This window comes from Ambystoma mexicanum, chromosome 7q, assembly GCF_040938575.1.
Source record: "Ambystoma mexicanum isolate Mex_15411 chromosome 7q, UKY_AmexF1_1, whole genome shotgun sequence".
Classification (NCBI taxonomy): Eukaryota; Metazoa; Chordata; class Amphibia; order Caudata; family Ambystomatidae; genus Ambystoma; species Ambystoma mexicanum.
The window spans coordinates 121,068,643-121,086,332 of record NC_090941.1 but is presented as its reverse complement, the minus strand read 5'-3'; the positions used below and the strand labels follow the sequence as shown (position 1 = coordinate 121,086,332).

Sequence of the window (17,690 nt, the reverse complement as noted above, 5' to 3'; positions counted from 1 at the left end):
TGGTTGGCCATCTTGAACTGAGAGAAATCCCACAAGTGCACTCGGGAACGCACAGTTGGTCCTGCAGTTCTGTGTTTACCTGTTTGGTTGTTGCACACATAGTGAGCTCTGATTAATCTGATGATGCCATCACTCCTTTCCCTGAGATAGCTTCTCCTCATGTGGCCAGTAGACAGCAGCCACTACCTGATCCTTGCACTTATGGCGGCTATATGAGGGAGGGCAACATAGGGGGAGGCAACCCTCAGGAGGATGGCATGGCATCGTCAGAGGAAGTCATATATCCCCCATTCCCTTTTAGAGATGTTCCATCCCTTCCACATGCCTTGAGAGCATAGTGCAACAAATTCCCTCAACCACTTGCTAAGCCTATAGCCAGTATTCCTCAATACCACATGGAAATTGACATGACAGAAACTGCGACAAGGAAGAGGGGAGGAGTAGTAATGATTACTCCTAAAGAAAACCAATACCAGTGATCTACTTGTTAGGACAATCCAATTGGCCCGGCATGGTTCAAAACCATGCTGGGAAGGGAAACATGGAGTTCTTCAGCACAAGGCAGAGGAGGGTACCAGCATCGTCGGAAGAGGTCCAAACGGCAGAACCGAGTGGGGAGGAAACCTGGTGTGCAATGTGCAAAGGGCGACTCCGCCAAGACCATGGCAGGACATGAGGAAGCAAGTTGTGCTTTCTGAATGCAGAGGGGGCTGGAACGCTGACCAAAGACCGATTGATTACATGTCCAAAGGGCTTGCACTGGCCGTGAGAGATGCGAGAGATGCGAGAGCCAGAGATGTGGAATTGAGAAAGCCGCTTAAGTGCAGGAAGTGAACCAGTGAGCCCAGGAAAAGGGGTGGGGCACTGTAGAACTGTTGGGCAAGAGAAGGCCCTAGACAGTGGAATTGGGGTCGGGGACCCACAATACGAACTTAGGGAAAACCAAAATAGAGAAACCAAAGGGACATTGTGTGATAGGATCTGGTTCTCCACTACCAGATCTTTTGTAAAGCAAGCTGAATTAACTGTTTACCAAATACTGAACACACGCAGTATAAAGAAATTGTTTGAAAGTCCTGGCAGGAGAGTATACCAGGCAAAGTCAAGTGTGTAGAACAAGCTGCATGAAAGTCCTGGCAGGGGAGTACACCAGGCAAAGTCAATTGTATACAAAGAACTATAAAAGAGAATCCCAAAGAAGACCCATGCCTTTGGGGATTTTGAATTGCATTCGAATAAGAAAGAAAACCTGCCAGTGGAATATACCAGGTGTCCCGTGAGTCTGAGACCCACACCCAAATTGAAATACAGTTAATTTGGGGGGGTTCCTCTCAAATCCCCTGTTTCCTTTGCTGTATCAGCCCCCAAGGCCCCTCCCACCCTTTTTAATCCCTTACCCCAACCAATATATACTTTTACCAAAAATGCAAAATTATTTTCAATATTTATTTTTCACTGAAAAAGCTATTTGTTATTTTTTTTCGTTATAAACACTGTATACCAGAAAAACCTGGGGAAGGGAGACATTTTCCCCAGGAGTGGATTACAACCACAAGGATCTTGGATTATTCTTTTGTTTTGAACTTACTTTGCATTTTCTAGAGAGAAACCTGGGAAAGAGAGTCATTCCCTGAAGCTGTGAACATTGGCCATTTGGAACGTTTGTGTTAGAGTTTGAACTTTTGTTTTGGATTTGAACATTTCTGCACTTCAAGAAGCACAGACAATTCCCTTAGCACCTTAGAGTTTGTTTTAGAGTGTGAAGGCAAGGATAGGATTTTGGACACAGGACGTACATTTATTTTGGACATCTTGACATTGGACAGAACCGTAGTTTGTTTGAGGTAGGGAAATATCTCCTAGATTAGGAACAGTGATGCATTTTCCAACCTCTATTCATTTTAATACAAGTCCTCTGTGTCCGTGTCTCATTCCTGTCTCTTTACAGAGCATATTTGTATCTTATTCCATAACAGTATACAATCCATGAATGGAACTGCAGGCCCATTCACACTGAGCAAGAGGAACATCCCCTTGATAGTTTCTGAAAGGTACAGTATTCGTAGGAGATCTAATGTGCGATCACCTACCACTCAACCCTTGCATTGCAGGGGAGACCAGGAGATCCTCCCATACTGCTGCCTTAGATTCCCTCATACATAGGCCAAGGATCAGGCAAGAGACATCATCATAGGGGTATATGAGATCCTCTATATACCTCAAGTCGGTTCTACATCATTGAGAGAGTGGCAGTCCCCAGCTACCAAGGACACCCTCTGTTCCATTCCTTAGTCACCAGCCCTTATAAGCTAATAAAAGACAGGTTGTCACACGCATACAATTACAAGAACTGGAGTGGAGTGACATAAGGACAACCTGCTCCTTGCAGTTATGTGGCTGTTATTTTTTGTAGGAATCACTATATACAATTGTGAAATTGTCTCCTGTCTTTCTCTTGGGACATCTAGAGGTATGGCAAAAGGGGGTGGGTCTCAGTTCAAGCTAGAGGATGATGAGTTTTGACAGAGGAAAACAGAGGATCCCATTGTCAGCTTCACTTATTCCCCTTCTTAAGGCAAGGTACAATCACAGACTAGCAACCATGGCAATGGCCCTTTAAAAATCTCTTTGCAACAGTCATGTGTATGCACAAACATACATTCAGTTGTCTCTAGGTTATGGAGTACTATGAGTCCTGACCCTTTAAGGGAATGGCTTAGATGTTCAGAATCTCAGGCTAATTACCTGCAAAAATACCAGGTTGATTCCATGATAAAGTGTAGCAGTTTGCACTCCTAAAATCTGTACAGTATCAATTGTACTGCCTCCTTAAGAGACCATGAGTGTGCTGAGTAGCATAACCATGCATGAGTCAATTCTCCCCAATGTGTTTCGAGGAACCCACATAAAGACATCAAAGGTCCTCATTGGTTCTCTATGTGAATCGCATAAGGGACAGTCAAAGAGCAATACTGTGATGGGCTCAGGGAGCCCAGGTAGCTTAGAAACTCAAACTCAGATTTGCAATGTGACTTGCTCAATGATCCCTGAATGGCAATGGGGAGAGATTACTTGCTTTGGCGGTTCACTTGTTCATTTCTCTGCAGCTACCAAACTATTCACCTCACACGTAGCCTTAAAATACACTCTCAATACACTCTCATTACAGTGCATCATGATCTACAGGATGCAAACAGGGGAGAGTCATTGTGACAGGATGCCAGTAGAATTATTTTGAAATCCAAAATAGTGAAACACTCTTATTTAGCTTGACCCAGGCCAACAGCTCCCAAGTGGTCCAAGGCGATCCTGTTCAGCCCCACCAATCCCACTCCCTCACCAATTGGCTATCCAAATGCTGACCCCAACAGGGAGTTCATCCCAGGTGGAGAGGTTATATGGCTATGTTAGCCCAGGTTATCATTCAACCAGTATGGGAGTTTGGAGTCAGAGCTGGTGATAAGATTTGGACGGAGGTGGGAGATAGGAAAGAGAGACTGGAGAAGGAGTGGGGCAAGGAAGGGGTTGGAGGCAAGTGGGGGTGATAAGTCAGGAGGGAGGAGGTGGACAGATATCAGTAAGAATTTGGTGGAAGTCAAGAAGAGAAGGCTGGGAAACAACAGCAGGAAGTTAGTGAAATTCAAGATTAGGAGGTTGATAGACATCAGGAGGGGTTTGATGGCTGTCAGAAGGAGGAGGTTGGAAAACATCAAAAGGGGGTTGGTAAAATGCAAGAGGATGTGCTTATTGAACACGAAGAAGGGTTACAAAGATTATTAACCATTAGTACCCGGCAGGGCGTGGCTTTGTTCACCCAGTCAATGGGGAGGCTCGGAGCGTGGGCATTACCATATGGAAATCTCACCACTCCGAGCCTCCTCAGGGCTAGAGGCCGCCATCTCCCCCACCAGGGAACAAGTTAAGTGCCCCCCCACTATCCCCTACTCCCTTTTGCCACAGATTTCACTCCCTCCCCCTACCACCGCACGTACCTTCTCCTCTCTGGTCCTGCGCCGGGATCAGTAAGGCTCCCGGCGAGCCCGCAACCAGTCTGTGACATGCCACCTTGGAAAGAAAGAAGGGACTATGTGGTTCGTTCTGCCCGTTCCAGGTGGCTGTCTTTTCTTTTCAGTTGCGAAACACCCTCAGCGTTTCACAATTTCTGAAAAGATTCTATTAGTATCCCAGTCCAAGGGTCCTGGGGTACTAATAGCAATGCGCCCCTCTCGTGGGAGGAATTACCACTTCAGGTAATGCCCCAGGTTCTGAGTTAACTATTTGCCATGGGGCATTATCTAGAGCGGTAATGCCCCCGTAGCTCGGGGCTTATTGCTTTAGTAAGTTAAGGCAATTCCCAGTGAATTTACTTAACCTGGGATGGGGTATAACACTGATCTGAAGGGGCCAAATCCACATTAGGAGGATATTTTAGTCTATGTAGTGGAACGAGGAGGTGCAGGAGACGGTCAGGCATAGCAAGGTGACATTAGGAGAAAAGTGAGGACATAAATAGGGGGGCGTGGCAGTGGCCTTTATATGGAGCCCCCGTTGCAGGAGAACATTACAGAGCGTGGGAACTCTTAAGCCCGAGTCTGAGAGCTGAAGAGATACGAGAACCCAAGAAGGTCATCATAGCATGTGGAAAACAAGTTTTTGTGCATTTGTGTATATTTGTCATTATGTTTCAGTTTGTATTTGCATTTGTATATGTGCCAGGGGGGGTGGGGGATGGTGTGTGTGTGTGTGTGTGTGTGTGTGTATATATGAGTTTGGCAGATTTCGCAGGCAGATTTTCTCTTTTGGTAACTACCAGTACCCCTTTCAAATATCAAACTGTGTACCCCTTATTATGGCTTTACCAGTCGCCGTGCGGAAAAAAAAGGGGTTTTATAAGTTTTGCCCGCATGGCGGATGCACCACCGCTACACCGCCGACCCTTGATACTTTCCCTCTTTTTAATTGCAGGGTTCAACCCACCTAACACCATACCATATGACTACATCCCCGTCCACCAACTCAATCATTCTTGTGATCGCCCTCCTGTAATCCCAATCCTGGCTACCCTCCCCACCATCTGCATAACCTCTACTTTCCCCCCACTTTCCCCCATACTTGTAGGTCTTCTCATCTGCATGGAGTTGCTCAGCTCACCATGCAGACCCCCTCCTCACCACAGCCCTCACCGCAACTCACTACGTGCCTGCCTTTTCTGTGTATTGTCTTTTGTGGGGGGCTATTAGTGTGCAGCCTCTTTTGTAGCCCGAACAGTAAACATGCTCTAAGGATCCCATAGGGAAGAGTGTTCTCTGCATGCAGAAAATCTAAAAAGTCTGCAAAGGATCATAGAAAACACTGTTACCGCTCAATGGTAACATGACAAAGCAGTCTGACTTCACACCTTGGAGGTGACATGGCTGGTACCAAGGTACAGTTAGTGCCACAAAATCAGATAACACAAAATCCACACACTGCATACTGACAAATATATACTCTTTATTATAAAGTCACGTTTAAGCGAATTAATGTTTATGTTAGTACTGTAGGTTAATTGACATCAGACCTAACTACTCACAGTTAAAACCAGTAGTAAAAGACAGGGACACAATAGCAAACGTGTTGCTACTTTGCAAGGCTTTAGAAAAGGTAGATGATGTGATTTATCAATCAATAAGAGATATGCAATTACAGATAGGTATTAAAAATAAAGTAATTACTTCTAAAAATCCAGGTCCCCATGAGAAACCAAAATACAGTGAAGTTTCACATGTAAATATGTTCCCCTGATACTTTTAGGATTTGTATGAAGTTCAGTAAAGATTTTCCATAAAACGAGAAAAATTGGGAAAATGAAATGGGTCACTTGTGGTTATAGTTAAAAGGTAAACCGTTTCTATTTACAGGCCTCAGGAGTAAGAGCTGGGGAGCCTTAGGGACGGACCCCAGCAGACAACAAGCAGATCCAAATTCAATGAGCAAGGCAAACATTGCCCTAGTGCTAAAAAGAAACATTTACGATGCATTTTTGCAGCAGGGCAAGGTTTGCCCTAGTGCTAATAGTGCTAATACCATTCCGTATTAGCACTAGGGCAAACTTTGCCCTTGGGCAAAAATGCAGTGAAAATGTTTCTTTTTTGCACTAGGAAAATGTTTTGCCCTGGTGCTTATAGCATGCCAAACTGCACTTAGCAAGGTCAATGGTGTTTGTAGAAGTCCCTGGGGGTCATTCCGAGTTGGGCGGTAAGGGGTTACCGGCACCGGTAAGGATGCCGGTAACCTCCTACTGCCCTATTCCGAGGTCCCTTAGTGGGTCCCACCAGGAACGGCTGGTCTGACCAGCCGTTCTTAGCGGGACCCGTTAAGGGACCTTGGAGCTAATATTGCGGGCCCGTTATTAGCGCCTTCCCCATTCCCATTGAGCCCTATGGGGGCTCGAATGGGAATGGGGAATGGTATTCGGCATGGGCACTTACCGTGTCCGCATAGGTCGGAATGTCCCGGTAAATCCCAATTCCGCCTACCCGGACTGGAGTTTGGAGGCAGCCATGGTGTTAATAGCAGCTTTGCACTTGCACTGGTGCAATCCTCCTGTAATCTGGCCCCAGGTCTCTGTTGGGATCCTGCAGCTCCAAGCAGGAGCACTCAGAACCTGATTGCTACATTGTACAACATGCAGCACAGGACGACAACCTTGCAAACCCTCTTGAACTGTACTCTTATAAACTGCCTGTATGGTTCAGGCACCATAACAAGGTCTTCAGGAGCCCAAATTCCATGCAATGAGGGCTCAGTTTGGAATAAGTGCTCATGTCATAGTTCTTCTCATGTTGTGTTCCAGGGTAACAGATGGAGCCATGGCAGAAATGGTTACTTAGTATTGCCTGTAGGGAAATCGTACTGAAGTCATAGTGCCTCGGGAGGATAGCTCAGCGGCAACGTGCTCGCCTTGGAAGCAAGACAACACGGAGCAACACAGTTTTGATCCACGGGTCCACGTTTAGAAACCTCTGGGTATTAAGCGCGTTATAAATAACCTATCAACTAGTGATGCAATAAATAGACGTGGGGACTAGGTCAGGGGTATTTTACGGTGTGCAGTCAAAATATCGAAAAAAAATGTCGAATGACAAAAAGGTCGAAAAAAAGTCAAAAAAAAAAAGGTCAACTTTTTTTTCGACCTTTTTTTTCGATATTTTGACTTTCGACATTTTGATTTTCGAGGTTTTGACTATGAACCGTATTTTACATCCAGTGACTATGACTGGCTTCTATCTTACACCACTCGATTGCCTGCAGGGTTTGGCATTGCTGTGTCTGTTTCCACACCAGGGGAGGGGCAGAATGTTTGGGGAAGGGAAGGTGTGTGTGGATGAGAAGGAGCGAAGGTGTGGGTGGAAGTGAAGATCAAAATGAGCTGATGCTGTTACATGCGTAACAGCCAGGATGGAGTTTGTCATGAAGCCGGCACATCCGTGTGTGATCAACACGGTGGCATTGCAGGTCATCTGGACATTGAGGATGTGCTGTTGCATCTAGTATATGCAGACGCGCTCCCTTGGCTATTGGGGGTACTAAGTGAATGCCAAAGCAGTCTATTGTCCCGAGCACGTTAAAGAAATCTGCCTTTTGTACAGCTGATGCGAGCCTGTCTAGTAGGAAAGGCGAAGTACCTAGACATAGGGGAAAAAAGGCATTAATGAAATGGGTGAGAATCGCAGAGATTGTGGGCTCGGACATTCCGTGTAGCAGTCCAGTGGCATGCTGAACTATCTCTGTGCAGGGCCATCTTAAGCACTTTTGGGGCCCTGGGCACGGACATCTTTGGGGCCCCCTCCACCAAACCAAAGGAATTAAGTGATCAAGAATATCTGACTCGCCCCCCCACCCTGACGCAATCACAACCCATAGGTTGATATACTGCCTCACAACATTAAAAATAAGGATGTTTACTCCATTTAAGTCCCCTTGCCCTCTTCATTCTTGCACTAATCAGAATAATAAACAAGTAGCATTTGAAGGCCAACATTATCAGTCTACGAAGAGCTAACCTATGTTCTAGCACAGATTCAGGAGATTTTTTATTAATAGAATCCAGGAAGGTATGCAGCCTGGAGTATTAATGCAGGACTGTATGTAAAAGCTACATGTAACCCAGACTAGACAGAGAACTCACATTTGCTGCCTCAGAGAATGCAGAAATGCTCAAGCATGGATAGAGGAGACCAATTGGTAGGAAGGAGAAAGCTACACATACCATAGCATGGATAGTGGATGCAGATTAGAAGCTACCAGGAAGGTGCCTGTATCCAGACAGACTGAGATTATAAATGGGACGTGGTTTTCAAACAGTGTTGCCATTAAAGTGCTTGTGGTGTGCAATATATCAATGCTCACTATTACAGTGGAAGCAACACTATAGCCAGTGAAACCATGAGTGAGGCTGTTTTGAAGATTATACCCTGAGAAGGAAATCTCTCTGCAGGGCTGACACTTTTGAAAGGTTTAGGGACTGGCAATTTCGAGAGGTTAGGCAATACAAGATTAGATGAGATGCCCAGCATTATACAAACTGGTTAAGGGGTGAATCTGGGATTTGTGCCAACTCTGCAATCTCTGCATTTTAACACTTTCATTACCAGTTCTTACCATGAACTAAAATAATCTCATTTAATAAAACTGACTTGGAAAGTACACCAATCACATTACCAAACATGACCATTTTTAAAAACAAAATATTATAGAAGGGTGTAACACAGAATGATTCTTGTTTCATTCTCTCCATCATCAAGAGAAGTATATAAGTACCAGCATACCAATCAGTGGGCCTCATTCCGAGTACGGCGCTAACCAATGGCGCTATTAACGCCTTGGTTGACGCCGTACCCGGACCGGCAGTGCCTTGGTGGACGGCGGAATCACCGCCCCATTCCAAGGTTGGCAGGGGGGTAATTCCCCATTCACCAAGGCTCTTCCCCATTCCCAAATGAGCCCCCATAGGGCTCAATGGGAATGGAGAAGATGCAAATAACGGTGACCGTTCATTACGGTCACCGTTATTGGCTTGGAGGCCCCATGCGCCCTTGACTTTAACACCTGCTCAAAGCAGGCGTTAAGGGCGAGGGCGCAGAGGGAACTCGGAGTATGGCGGTAAGGGAATACCGCCACCGGTCTCGTTACCGGTGGCCGCTATCCCTTACCGCCATACTCGGAATGAGGCCCAGTGTGATTTAACAGATTTAATCTGGGTTGGTCTTTTGTGTTTTAAAGCTTTACATAGTTCCAAAACACTGGCTTGTGAAATTGTCATTTATAAACGTGCAGAAAAACCTTTAACTTTTAGAAAAATGCAAAGTTCTTTTTGTGTCAAACGAGCAGACTTTAAAATATGCTTGCCCGAGTCCTGCACCATCTGGTCCGCTCCTTTCTGTCTACCACCCCTTCCACTTAAATGGCCTACATAAGAAGAAAGATCAAGTAATGGGCTAAACGATGCCACCAGCATGCAAGGAGGCAAACTTCAGAGAGGACAATACAGTAATGTACGAGATATTAGATGATTTGACAAGGATCACTGTATTGTCTGCTGGCAAAGCCAGGATACACGCAAGAATGCTTTGGTTCCAAATTTGGATACTTACTCATCTCTTGTCTAACAGTTTGTGCTCATCATTGGAGGGGATTGCCTAGGTTTTACAACACCTCATCTGAACAAACCAATTTCTAGACCATCACCACATGGATGATATGTTAGTTTTTATAGCAACCCCTATCTGGTGCAGGTGCATTGCTGATAATAGCACCTGTTGTGTTGCAAGACCAAGTACATACACAGGCAGGTTTATAAACTTCAGCCTTGCTGGAATGTGGTATCCCAATGTTGCATATGAACACATATCTCTGCAATGAGTGCTTAACACTCTGTGCTAACTTCTGAACCATTGCGGCATTCGATATATCAATATGCATTTCAACTTTGGCTATTGCACATGATGAACATAATTCCCGCAGGAAGGAAAGAATGCTACAGGAGTTGTGCTGCAAGGAACACACAAACTATATATACCACAGTGAACACAGAAAGATTTACATGATGAATTTATTGAGGTAAAATGTACTTTCCAAAACAGAAAGGAAATAGGTTTAGAGCCTCAGCGCCATGCCATACAATATCGTGATGTGTGCTATTTAAGTCTGGTGAAGAAAGGAATCTTACTTCTTTAGATCAGGCAGCCTTGTGGGGCCCCCTCCAAGGTGGGGGCCCTGGGCAAGTGCCCCTTTTACCCTCCCATAAAAACGTCTCTGTCTCTACGCTTGTGTAGAATGGGAAGTATAGTCCATGTGAAGCTTCTGCTTAGGATGTCTGCCTCAGTCAGCTGCAGGACAGGATAAGGTGATGGTCTCCATGCTCCGGCACATGCCAGTTCATGACACAAGCCCCATACATGTTGCTCTACGTTATGAGTTCTCAGATCTGAGTGTGTGTACCATTCTTCATGTGAGTGCTTGCAAGTGCACCTTGTTTGTCTTCCCCTACTAGTGACTCGCTTTGGGTGTTGGTTGCTGCATGTTCAGTGTTCTGATTTTCCTTACGATGTATGCCTTAAATCCATATGTACCGGGTGCCATCCATGTGTGACTGGCCATTGGGCTTTTCTTTTTCATCAGGAGTCCATCGTTTTTCCATGTAGCATTTGGATGCACCATCAATTTAGGGCCTGATATTGACTATTGCACTATTATTGCTTCTCCCGACAGCCACCAGGCTATGCATGGAGATAGATTTTGGTGGCATTGTTCTGGTTCTCGGGCAGTGTTCACACTCACAAGGAGGTGGAAAATATTGCAAAAGGATTTTTCATAAAAAAAGACACCATACAGTATTTAGCGCAAGCAATGGCTACCAAATTCTGCAGATAGATTTTTTTTTTTCACATGCGGTAACACTGCATGCAGTTCCACTCCTTGTAGATCAATGCACTGAGTCAGTATAAACAAGCTGTATTCCCAATGCTGACTTTACCATTACTGCCAAACTCATAATGAGGTTCTTATAGGTGTGTGTGTGTATTATATTTGATTGGCAGCCCTTAGTTCTACCATAAGAAATTGTTAGCTACCTGGAGGGTCTGTGAACTATACAACGAATTGGACCTCCACCCTTGCTCTCTGTGATGTAAAAGAAATAATTCGACGCTTGATACATCCTTATATAATTTGTATCATCCATATCTGGCAATCATCTGCTCGTCAGCTACAAATTCCATCTGTGTATGAATACAAAAAGGCAATTTTCAGAATATTGAAGTGACCTTTCCCCTAAAGATAATCATCAAAACTGAAGAAATACCATGAACCGATTTCAGTTGATTCAGTTGACAACATGCAATTAAAAGACGTATCATTATGTTGTGTGTGGGCCAACAGCAATCAAGTGCCTTATGAGGCCTGTTTCCAAAGATACAATACACGCAGGCCTTGGGATCTGTAAATAAGCCATATTTCCTGTGACCGTATAAGCTTTCAAAGAAGCCCTGGTGGCCCACGATCAGCATTGAGGGTACGCCAAATTAGCAAACCAGTCATCTGCTTCTCCTTGTGCTTGCCATTCAATCAAAAGAGAGAGCGGGGGGTGATCAGGGGTGCAGCAAGGGGGGAATTCAGCAAAAACAGCAGCATTCTACTGTACAACATGTTCATGAAAGGTTTCGAATACTATTGAGGTCAATTAGATGTTGCATGAGGCCCTTTAGAGCATCTGGATTGTGAAAAGAATTCCCTGCGAGGTGGGGATTTCGATGCATCGCTTCTGAAACATGGATTTAGATATATAGACACATCTTTTGCCATGATTGTATAATGAGTTAAAACACATCTTGAAGCGGTGCACTAAAGCAGTCTTGCAAATACCCACGTTGGCTCTGAGCTGAAGCATGGATATTGGATAAAAAGCTTTTGCATACCATCGGCACTTCACTTGCTTATTACACTTTTTGGAGTGATCCCTGTATTGGTTTGTTTTGATGCTGGATCCAGTTTCATAATCAACTGCAACTACTTTTTTACTGTATTATAGTTTGAACACAGAAAAGGTACTAGTATAGGCGATTGGTGTATCATTGCGTGTGCGCGGGCATTCACATTTGTATTTGTATTTTGTATTTTATGCTATGACATCCTATTTGCCAAAAGAGATTAAAATAGAACAATGTAAGGGCTATACTCACACGATTTGCACTGAATCAACCAGAAGATGCGTGCAAGGACCTTAGAGTTACCTGCTGCCTACTTGTAGCTAATTACGTCCAAAACTGGAAATGACTCGAGCATCTCCGAGCTGCTCTTGTGCAAATCTTTGTGGTCCTATTTGCAATTGAGCGTATCAACAATGTTCTAGATATGCCAAGATTTGCTGCAGTTTGAGGATCTGTGAATCAGGCATAAGGTGGCAGGTGGCAATCCGAGATGCTCATGGGCATTGCCTCGCTACTCTGGTTCAAGTCTTTGAGAGTCAGTCTGCAAGACTGTAGGTATTTGCTGATCAACTGCTTCATACTTTTCTTGCCTGCAGACAGGTTCTGTGTGTAATTGTCTAGAAACTAGAATTTTCAAAAACAAATTAAACACCACACATTTTTAAGCAATAGCCCTTAATAGGAGTACCACTAAAGTCTCAATCCAAATACCACAACAAACCTAAATGGCATATGTGTTTATTCAGAGGCGTTGGCCTTGAAGCGAATTAGACCATAACTGAGCCAGCCTGGTGCATCAAAAGACTTTACGTTGGGAAGTTGGAACACTAGAGGTTTTATGCATCTGTTTGAAAATAGTGATATGGATTATGATCATTATAACATTACTTGCCTTCAATAGACCTGGATGAGAGAAGCCCCTGTACTAGACTGGTATACTATCTACTTGAACCCAGCTTTGAAAGTGTTGAAAGGTAGAGCCATGTCAGGTCTACTAATAGCTTCAAAACACAAAACCAAAATGAAGGTACTGACATTTCAGAATTCTAATCATTACATCCAGATTCTAACAGTGCAAATTGAAAATCTAAAAAAACTAAAAATGATGTTCATATTAAATCTATATTGGAACATGGCTGCAACTGGAGACTTACATTGTTCAACTACTGGCATGGATCTCCTAGATAGCTCTCTTGAATTATGGTCAGATCCTTTGATAATAATGGGCAGGGATCTGAACACCCAATGGTTCCACCAAAATAATGCTTTAATAAAAAAACACCCATTCATCCTTGACGTTAGCAAAAGAAAGGGGGTATGCCTGACGTGAAGGCTTAAATCTAAGGAACATCAATCTGCTAAATGGACAAATTGAGGGTGATATCCCTGTGAAAGCTACATGGAAAAGGGGAGTGGAAAGAAAGATCCTTCATTACATCTTTGTACCATGTAATATGCTCATACAAGCTACGTCTCTGGAAATTGTGCAGACCAAGTTGATTGATCATAACATACTAAAATCAACTTGCAACACTTTAAGGTCTGGAATACTGGAATATTATCCTGTGACGGTGGGAGTGGGATCTGAGAGAAATAGGTTGATCATACATCCTTCAAGAATTGAACAGTTGACAAAGAGATGTCTTGCCCAGTCTAGATTGACAAATGGAAACCATGCTCTACAGGTCCCTGATCATTCAAAAATCCTGATGGACTTTGTCGAGTTCAGAGAATTTGGGCCTAAAGGCTCATTTGCCCACCTACACACATATGATAAAGATCTGGCGAATTCAAAAAGGACCTTAAAGTCAAAGTTGAGAAACCTCAGATGCAAGAAGATGCAAGAATCAGCATTCTCTATAAACAAAAACAACAGCATCACAATTGGGTGAGGTCAAGAAAACAGTTGATGTTGCAGCAGGATTCAGAATTTATGTTGCAAAACATTGCTGCAAAAAACACGGAAGAAATCTGGCAACTGATGAACTCACTAAATACACCGCAGGAGGTATTGACGGTCAATGCTGTTTCATCAGGAGCTTGGATTGAACATTTGTCCTCATTATTTACAATAGCTGGACTTACTGAGATGGATGATGAGAGCCCATGGCATGGTGCATGGTCATTTCCTTATGACAAAGTAGATATTCTGGAACTGATCAGCAAATTAAGCAACTCACGGACCCTGGGCCTGCCAGAACGGAAAATGCAATGCTGAAAAAAAGATCCTGCATTATTGGCGACATTTTTGTGGGAACTATTTGGCTATGCAAATAAAAAAACAGAAGAATACCTTTGTTGTGGAAAACCTCTCTGGTGGTTCCAATCCTTAAGAAGAGGTGATAGGTCAGATCCTAACTACCATCGCTTTTATAGATGTGTCAGGATAGATCTTCGCAGCTTTGGTTCTAATGGCCCTCTCAAATTGGAGCATGACAACAGGCAACTTTGACCTTATGCAGTCAGGTTCATTAAAAGGAGTGGGTACAGCTCTGAATGTGTTTTTGATCAACATACTAAAAGCACAGATAAGGGAGAAAAAACATACTAACGTCTATTTAGCCTTTAAAGATCTGGCTCAAGCCTTCAACACTATAGATCGTACTAGGCTGTGGGCAAAGCTTAAATCCTGGTATTGCCCAAGGGACTTTGTGGAGGCAATAAGAGACTTTTATTTGGGCACTTTGCTGAGAGTTAGATTGGGCATGTGGGGCTACTTTCCGAGCCGATAATGACAGAGAAGGGTCTGAAGCAAGGGTGTCCACTTGCTCCAGCTCCTTTTATTCTATTTATCTCTGACCTACAGGAATCATTACAGAAGGCGAGAAGCTTCCCCCCTCAATTAGATGGAGTAGCTTTCAATAGATTATTATATGCAGGTGATTTGGTATTAATAGACCAAACACCAATTGCTCTGCAGAGGCAGCTATATGCTTTGCAAGATTATGTCCTGCAAAATGGCTTGGAAATCAACACGGCTAAGTCTAGATTCTTGGTGATGGAACACACAAACAAGAGCAAAAGCTACAAATATTTATGGTTTCTGAACACTGAAAAGCTAACTAAAGTAAACTCTTTAATATAGCTGGGGAGGTGCTTGAACGCAAGTGTGAGAGATGCCTCCAGAGAAATATCCCTATGCGGCAATGCAAGGAACCCAGCAGCCCAGGGCAGAATAGTACTAAGGAGGTACTGTGGATTTTCCCTCTCTCCAGTTATCTCTTTTTACTGTATGAAGGCAGTGCCAATTCCTACCTACGGAGCTGAGTCATTTTTTGAATTGCCTGTGCAAGTCTGGCCAGTTCTCAAAGGCTTGTTTTCGAAAAGAGCACTAGGTTTACCCAGAGGCATACCGATCTAAATGATAAGGGTGGAACTTGGTCTAATTTCAATGTACGCAATGGTAGTATGGAAGAGCACAGCCTTATATCGCAGATGTATCCTACTGCAATTCTACTAAACTTAAAGATGTCAGATGAAATTCTGATAGCAAATCCACTGTCAATCAAACACAAGTTATGGACCAAAGATTGGAAAACAGAGCCAGCCATACAGAAATATTGCGCAAACGTCTCGAGAAGCGTGCAGATGCAATAAACTTCCTAAATACTTAATAAGATTCCCGAACAGATATTATCGGTCACAGTTTATGCAGTTTTGCTTGAACCTCTACCCCACAAGAAAGCTATTGGGGTCAAGATCAACAAATAGCAGGACCGATCTGATGTCTAGACTATGCGAGTGCGAAGATTCAATAGAATCCCTGCAACACCTGGTATTGTTTTGTTCTCCATTAACAGACATTTTTGCAGTACAGTTTTTAGAAAGTAAAGAGAAATGTATCTGAATGTGCTCAAGAAAAGTGCCAAAGTGACTAGCTCGTTAAGGATTAAGATGTCGAATTTTAAAATGATTGTATAAACATGGAGATATTATGTTTGTAACCGTTAAAAGTAAGAATGGTAGAAAGTATATTTTGAGCCAAATACTAATACAAAATATATATATATGTTTATGCTGCCTTCTTATCTCTGATGAATGACAGCTGGATAATATACAAGTTGTTTCTTTCCTGAATAATTTTGTGTTTAAGGATGCAACCAATGCAGAGATGCCATCTTCTAAAAACACATGTGCATCGTACATACCCACGCAGTCATTCCACCAGCCCTCTTTTACCGTTGGAAAATGACGTTTGCACTCTAACCAAACATAGCAAAAATGCAGATACTCGTATCATTTATCTATTATGGAATCTAGCGAGGGTGGCAAACCATCCCTCTCAATTATACAGTGACAAAGACAGTAATCAAAGTGTGATGCTCTAGTATTTCATTTGCAGGAAATGTTGCCACAATAATATTTCTGCAGTCAGAATGATACTTCCAGGAATGTGATTTTTTTGGTCTTCAGATGATATGGATAGTGACATGTATAGATTGCAATCACCAGAGGTTTAAGATTAATTCCAAACCTTCCAGCCATCACCTCTTTGTCTTTGCTTTGTCACCCGAGTGGGACGGGTATGCCCAGACATGGATCCCGTGCCTTCTGGGCCTAGAGACCCAAGCTACTCCTCACCGGTGATGCCCAATGAGGCCGAAACACGTCTGGCGATATGCATAAAAAAGGGCATGTATATAAGCATTCCCAAATGTGGACAGATAACTTCCTGCTGTTGAAATAAATTGAAGGAATTCTGAAATGCATACAGAAAATAGTGTACCAATATACTTCCTTTTATCTATCCATTTTGGATTTAGATTTCTTCAGATAAATCCTGTGAATATTTCATATGAATTTTTACCCATGTGTCTGTGCAATTCACTTATACAATTCAAAAGAGCCTATGGAATGCCTCAGTTGCCTAATGTTTGCCACAAGAGAGGGTGAACAATATGGTCAATAAGACAGAAGGCAATCAGAAGATCGTGGAATGTTTTATGCGGATTTCTTCTAGAATCTTCTGTGTATTCATCAATCAGTAAGACAATGACCATATAACCATTCATAGGCACTCGGCCTGCCCTAAAATGAGCCCGTTCAATAGGTATACAGAGGTTTACATCCCATTACCCCTGGTGCCTGTCCTTTAATTGTTTTGCATAATCCTAACTGACCGAGTCCAGTAGGGTAATCGGCCGATTGTTGGAAGGTTGAGATTTTAGCCATTTTTATGGACCAGTATTATAATGGCATCTTTCTAATAACTATTGGTAAATAGCTCAAATAAACATGTTGCATACAGTGGCAAGAGAATGGAGGAACATCCAGCTGAGTTTTATTGTATAACATACTTTGGGATAGTGAAAGGGCCCTGAGCACTTAACTGTTTTTAATTAAATTCATAATTCCCAGTGTGATGTCATTGGGCCTCATTACACGGACGGCGGTAAGGGTTTACCGGTACTGGTAAGGGCACCGGTACCGGTAAACCCTTACCGCCTTACTACGAGGTCCCTTTGCAGGTAGGTACTTTAACGCCTGCTGTTTAGCAGGCGTCAAAAACCAACCTGCCAAGGGACCAGGGTGCTAATTACGGTACCGCAATTTGCGGCACCGTAATTAGCCCCTTCCCCATTCCCATTATGCCCTATGGGGCAAAAATGGGAATGGGGAAGGGCAATGGGGGAAGGGGGAATTACCGCCCCGCCAACCTTGGAATAGAGCGGTAATTCCCCTTTCCACCAAGGCGTTGCTGGTATTTTACCGGCATGGACC

General features: G+C 43.5%; 1 protein-coding gene across 2 annotated transcripts in view; it reads right to left on the bottom strand.

Annotated features, from left to right (window-relative positions):
- GPR143 (G protein-coupled receptor 143) overlaps positions 1-17,690 on the bottom strand; it is a 450,704-nt gene that overhangs the window by 136,980 nt on the left and 296,034 nt on the right. Inside the window, exon 9 of one of the 2 annotated variants that reach the window (XM_069639114.1) lies at positions 10,076-11,261. The exons of the other annotated variant lie outside the window; for it this stretch is intronic. Coding sequence (XP_069495215.1) covers positions 11,245-11,261 — 17 coding nt within the window. The 3' untranslated portion in view covers positions 10,076-11,244. Of the gene's footprint in view, positions 1-10,075; positions 11,262-17,690 lie in introns of those variants that run through there. 2 annotated transcript variants of the gene reach the window in all.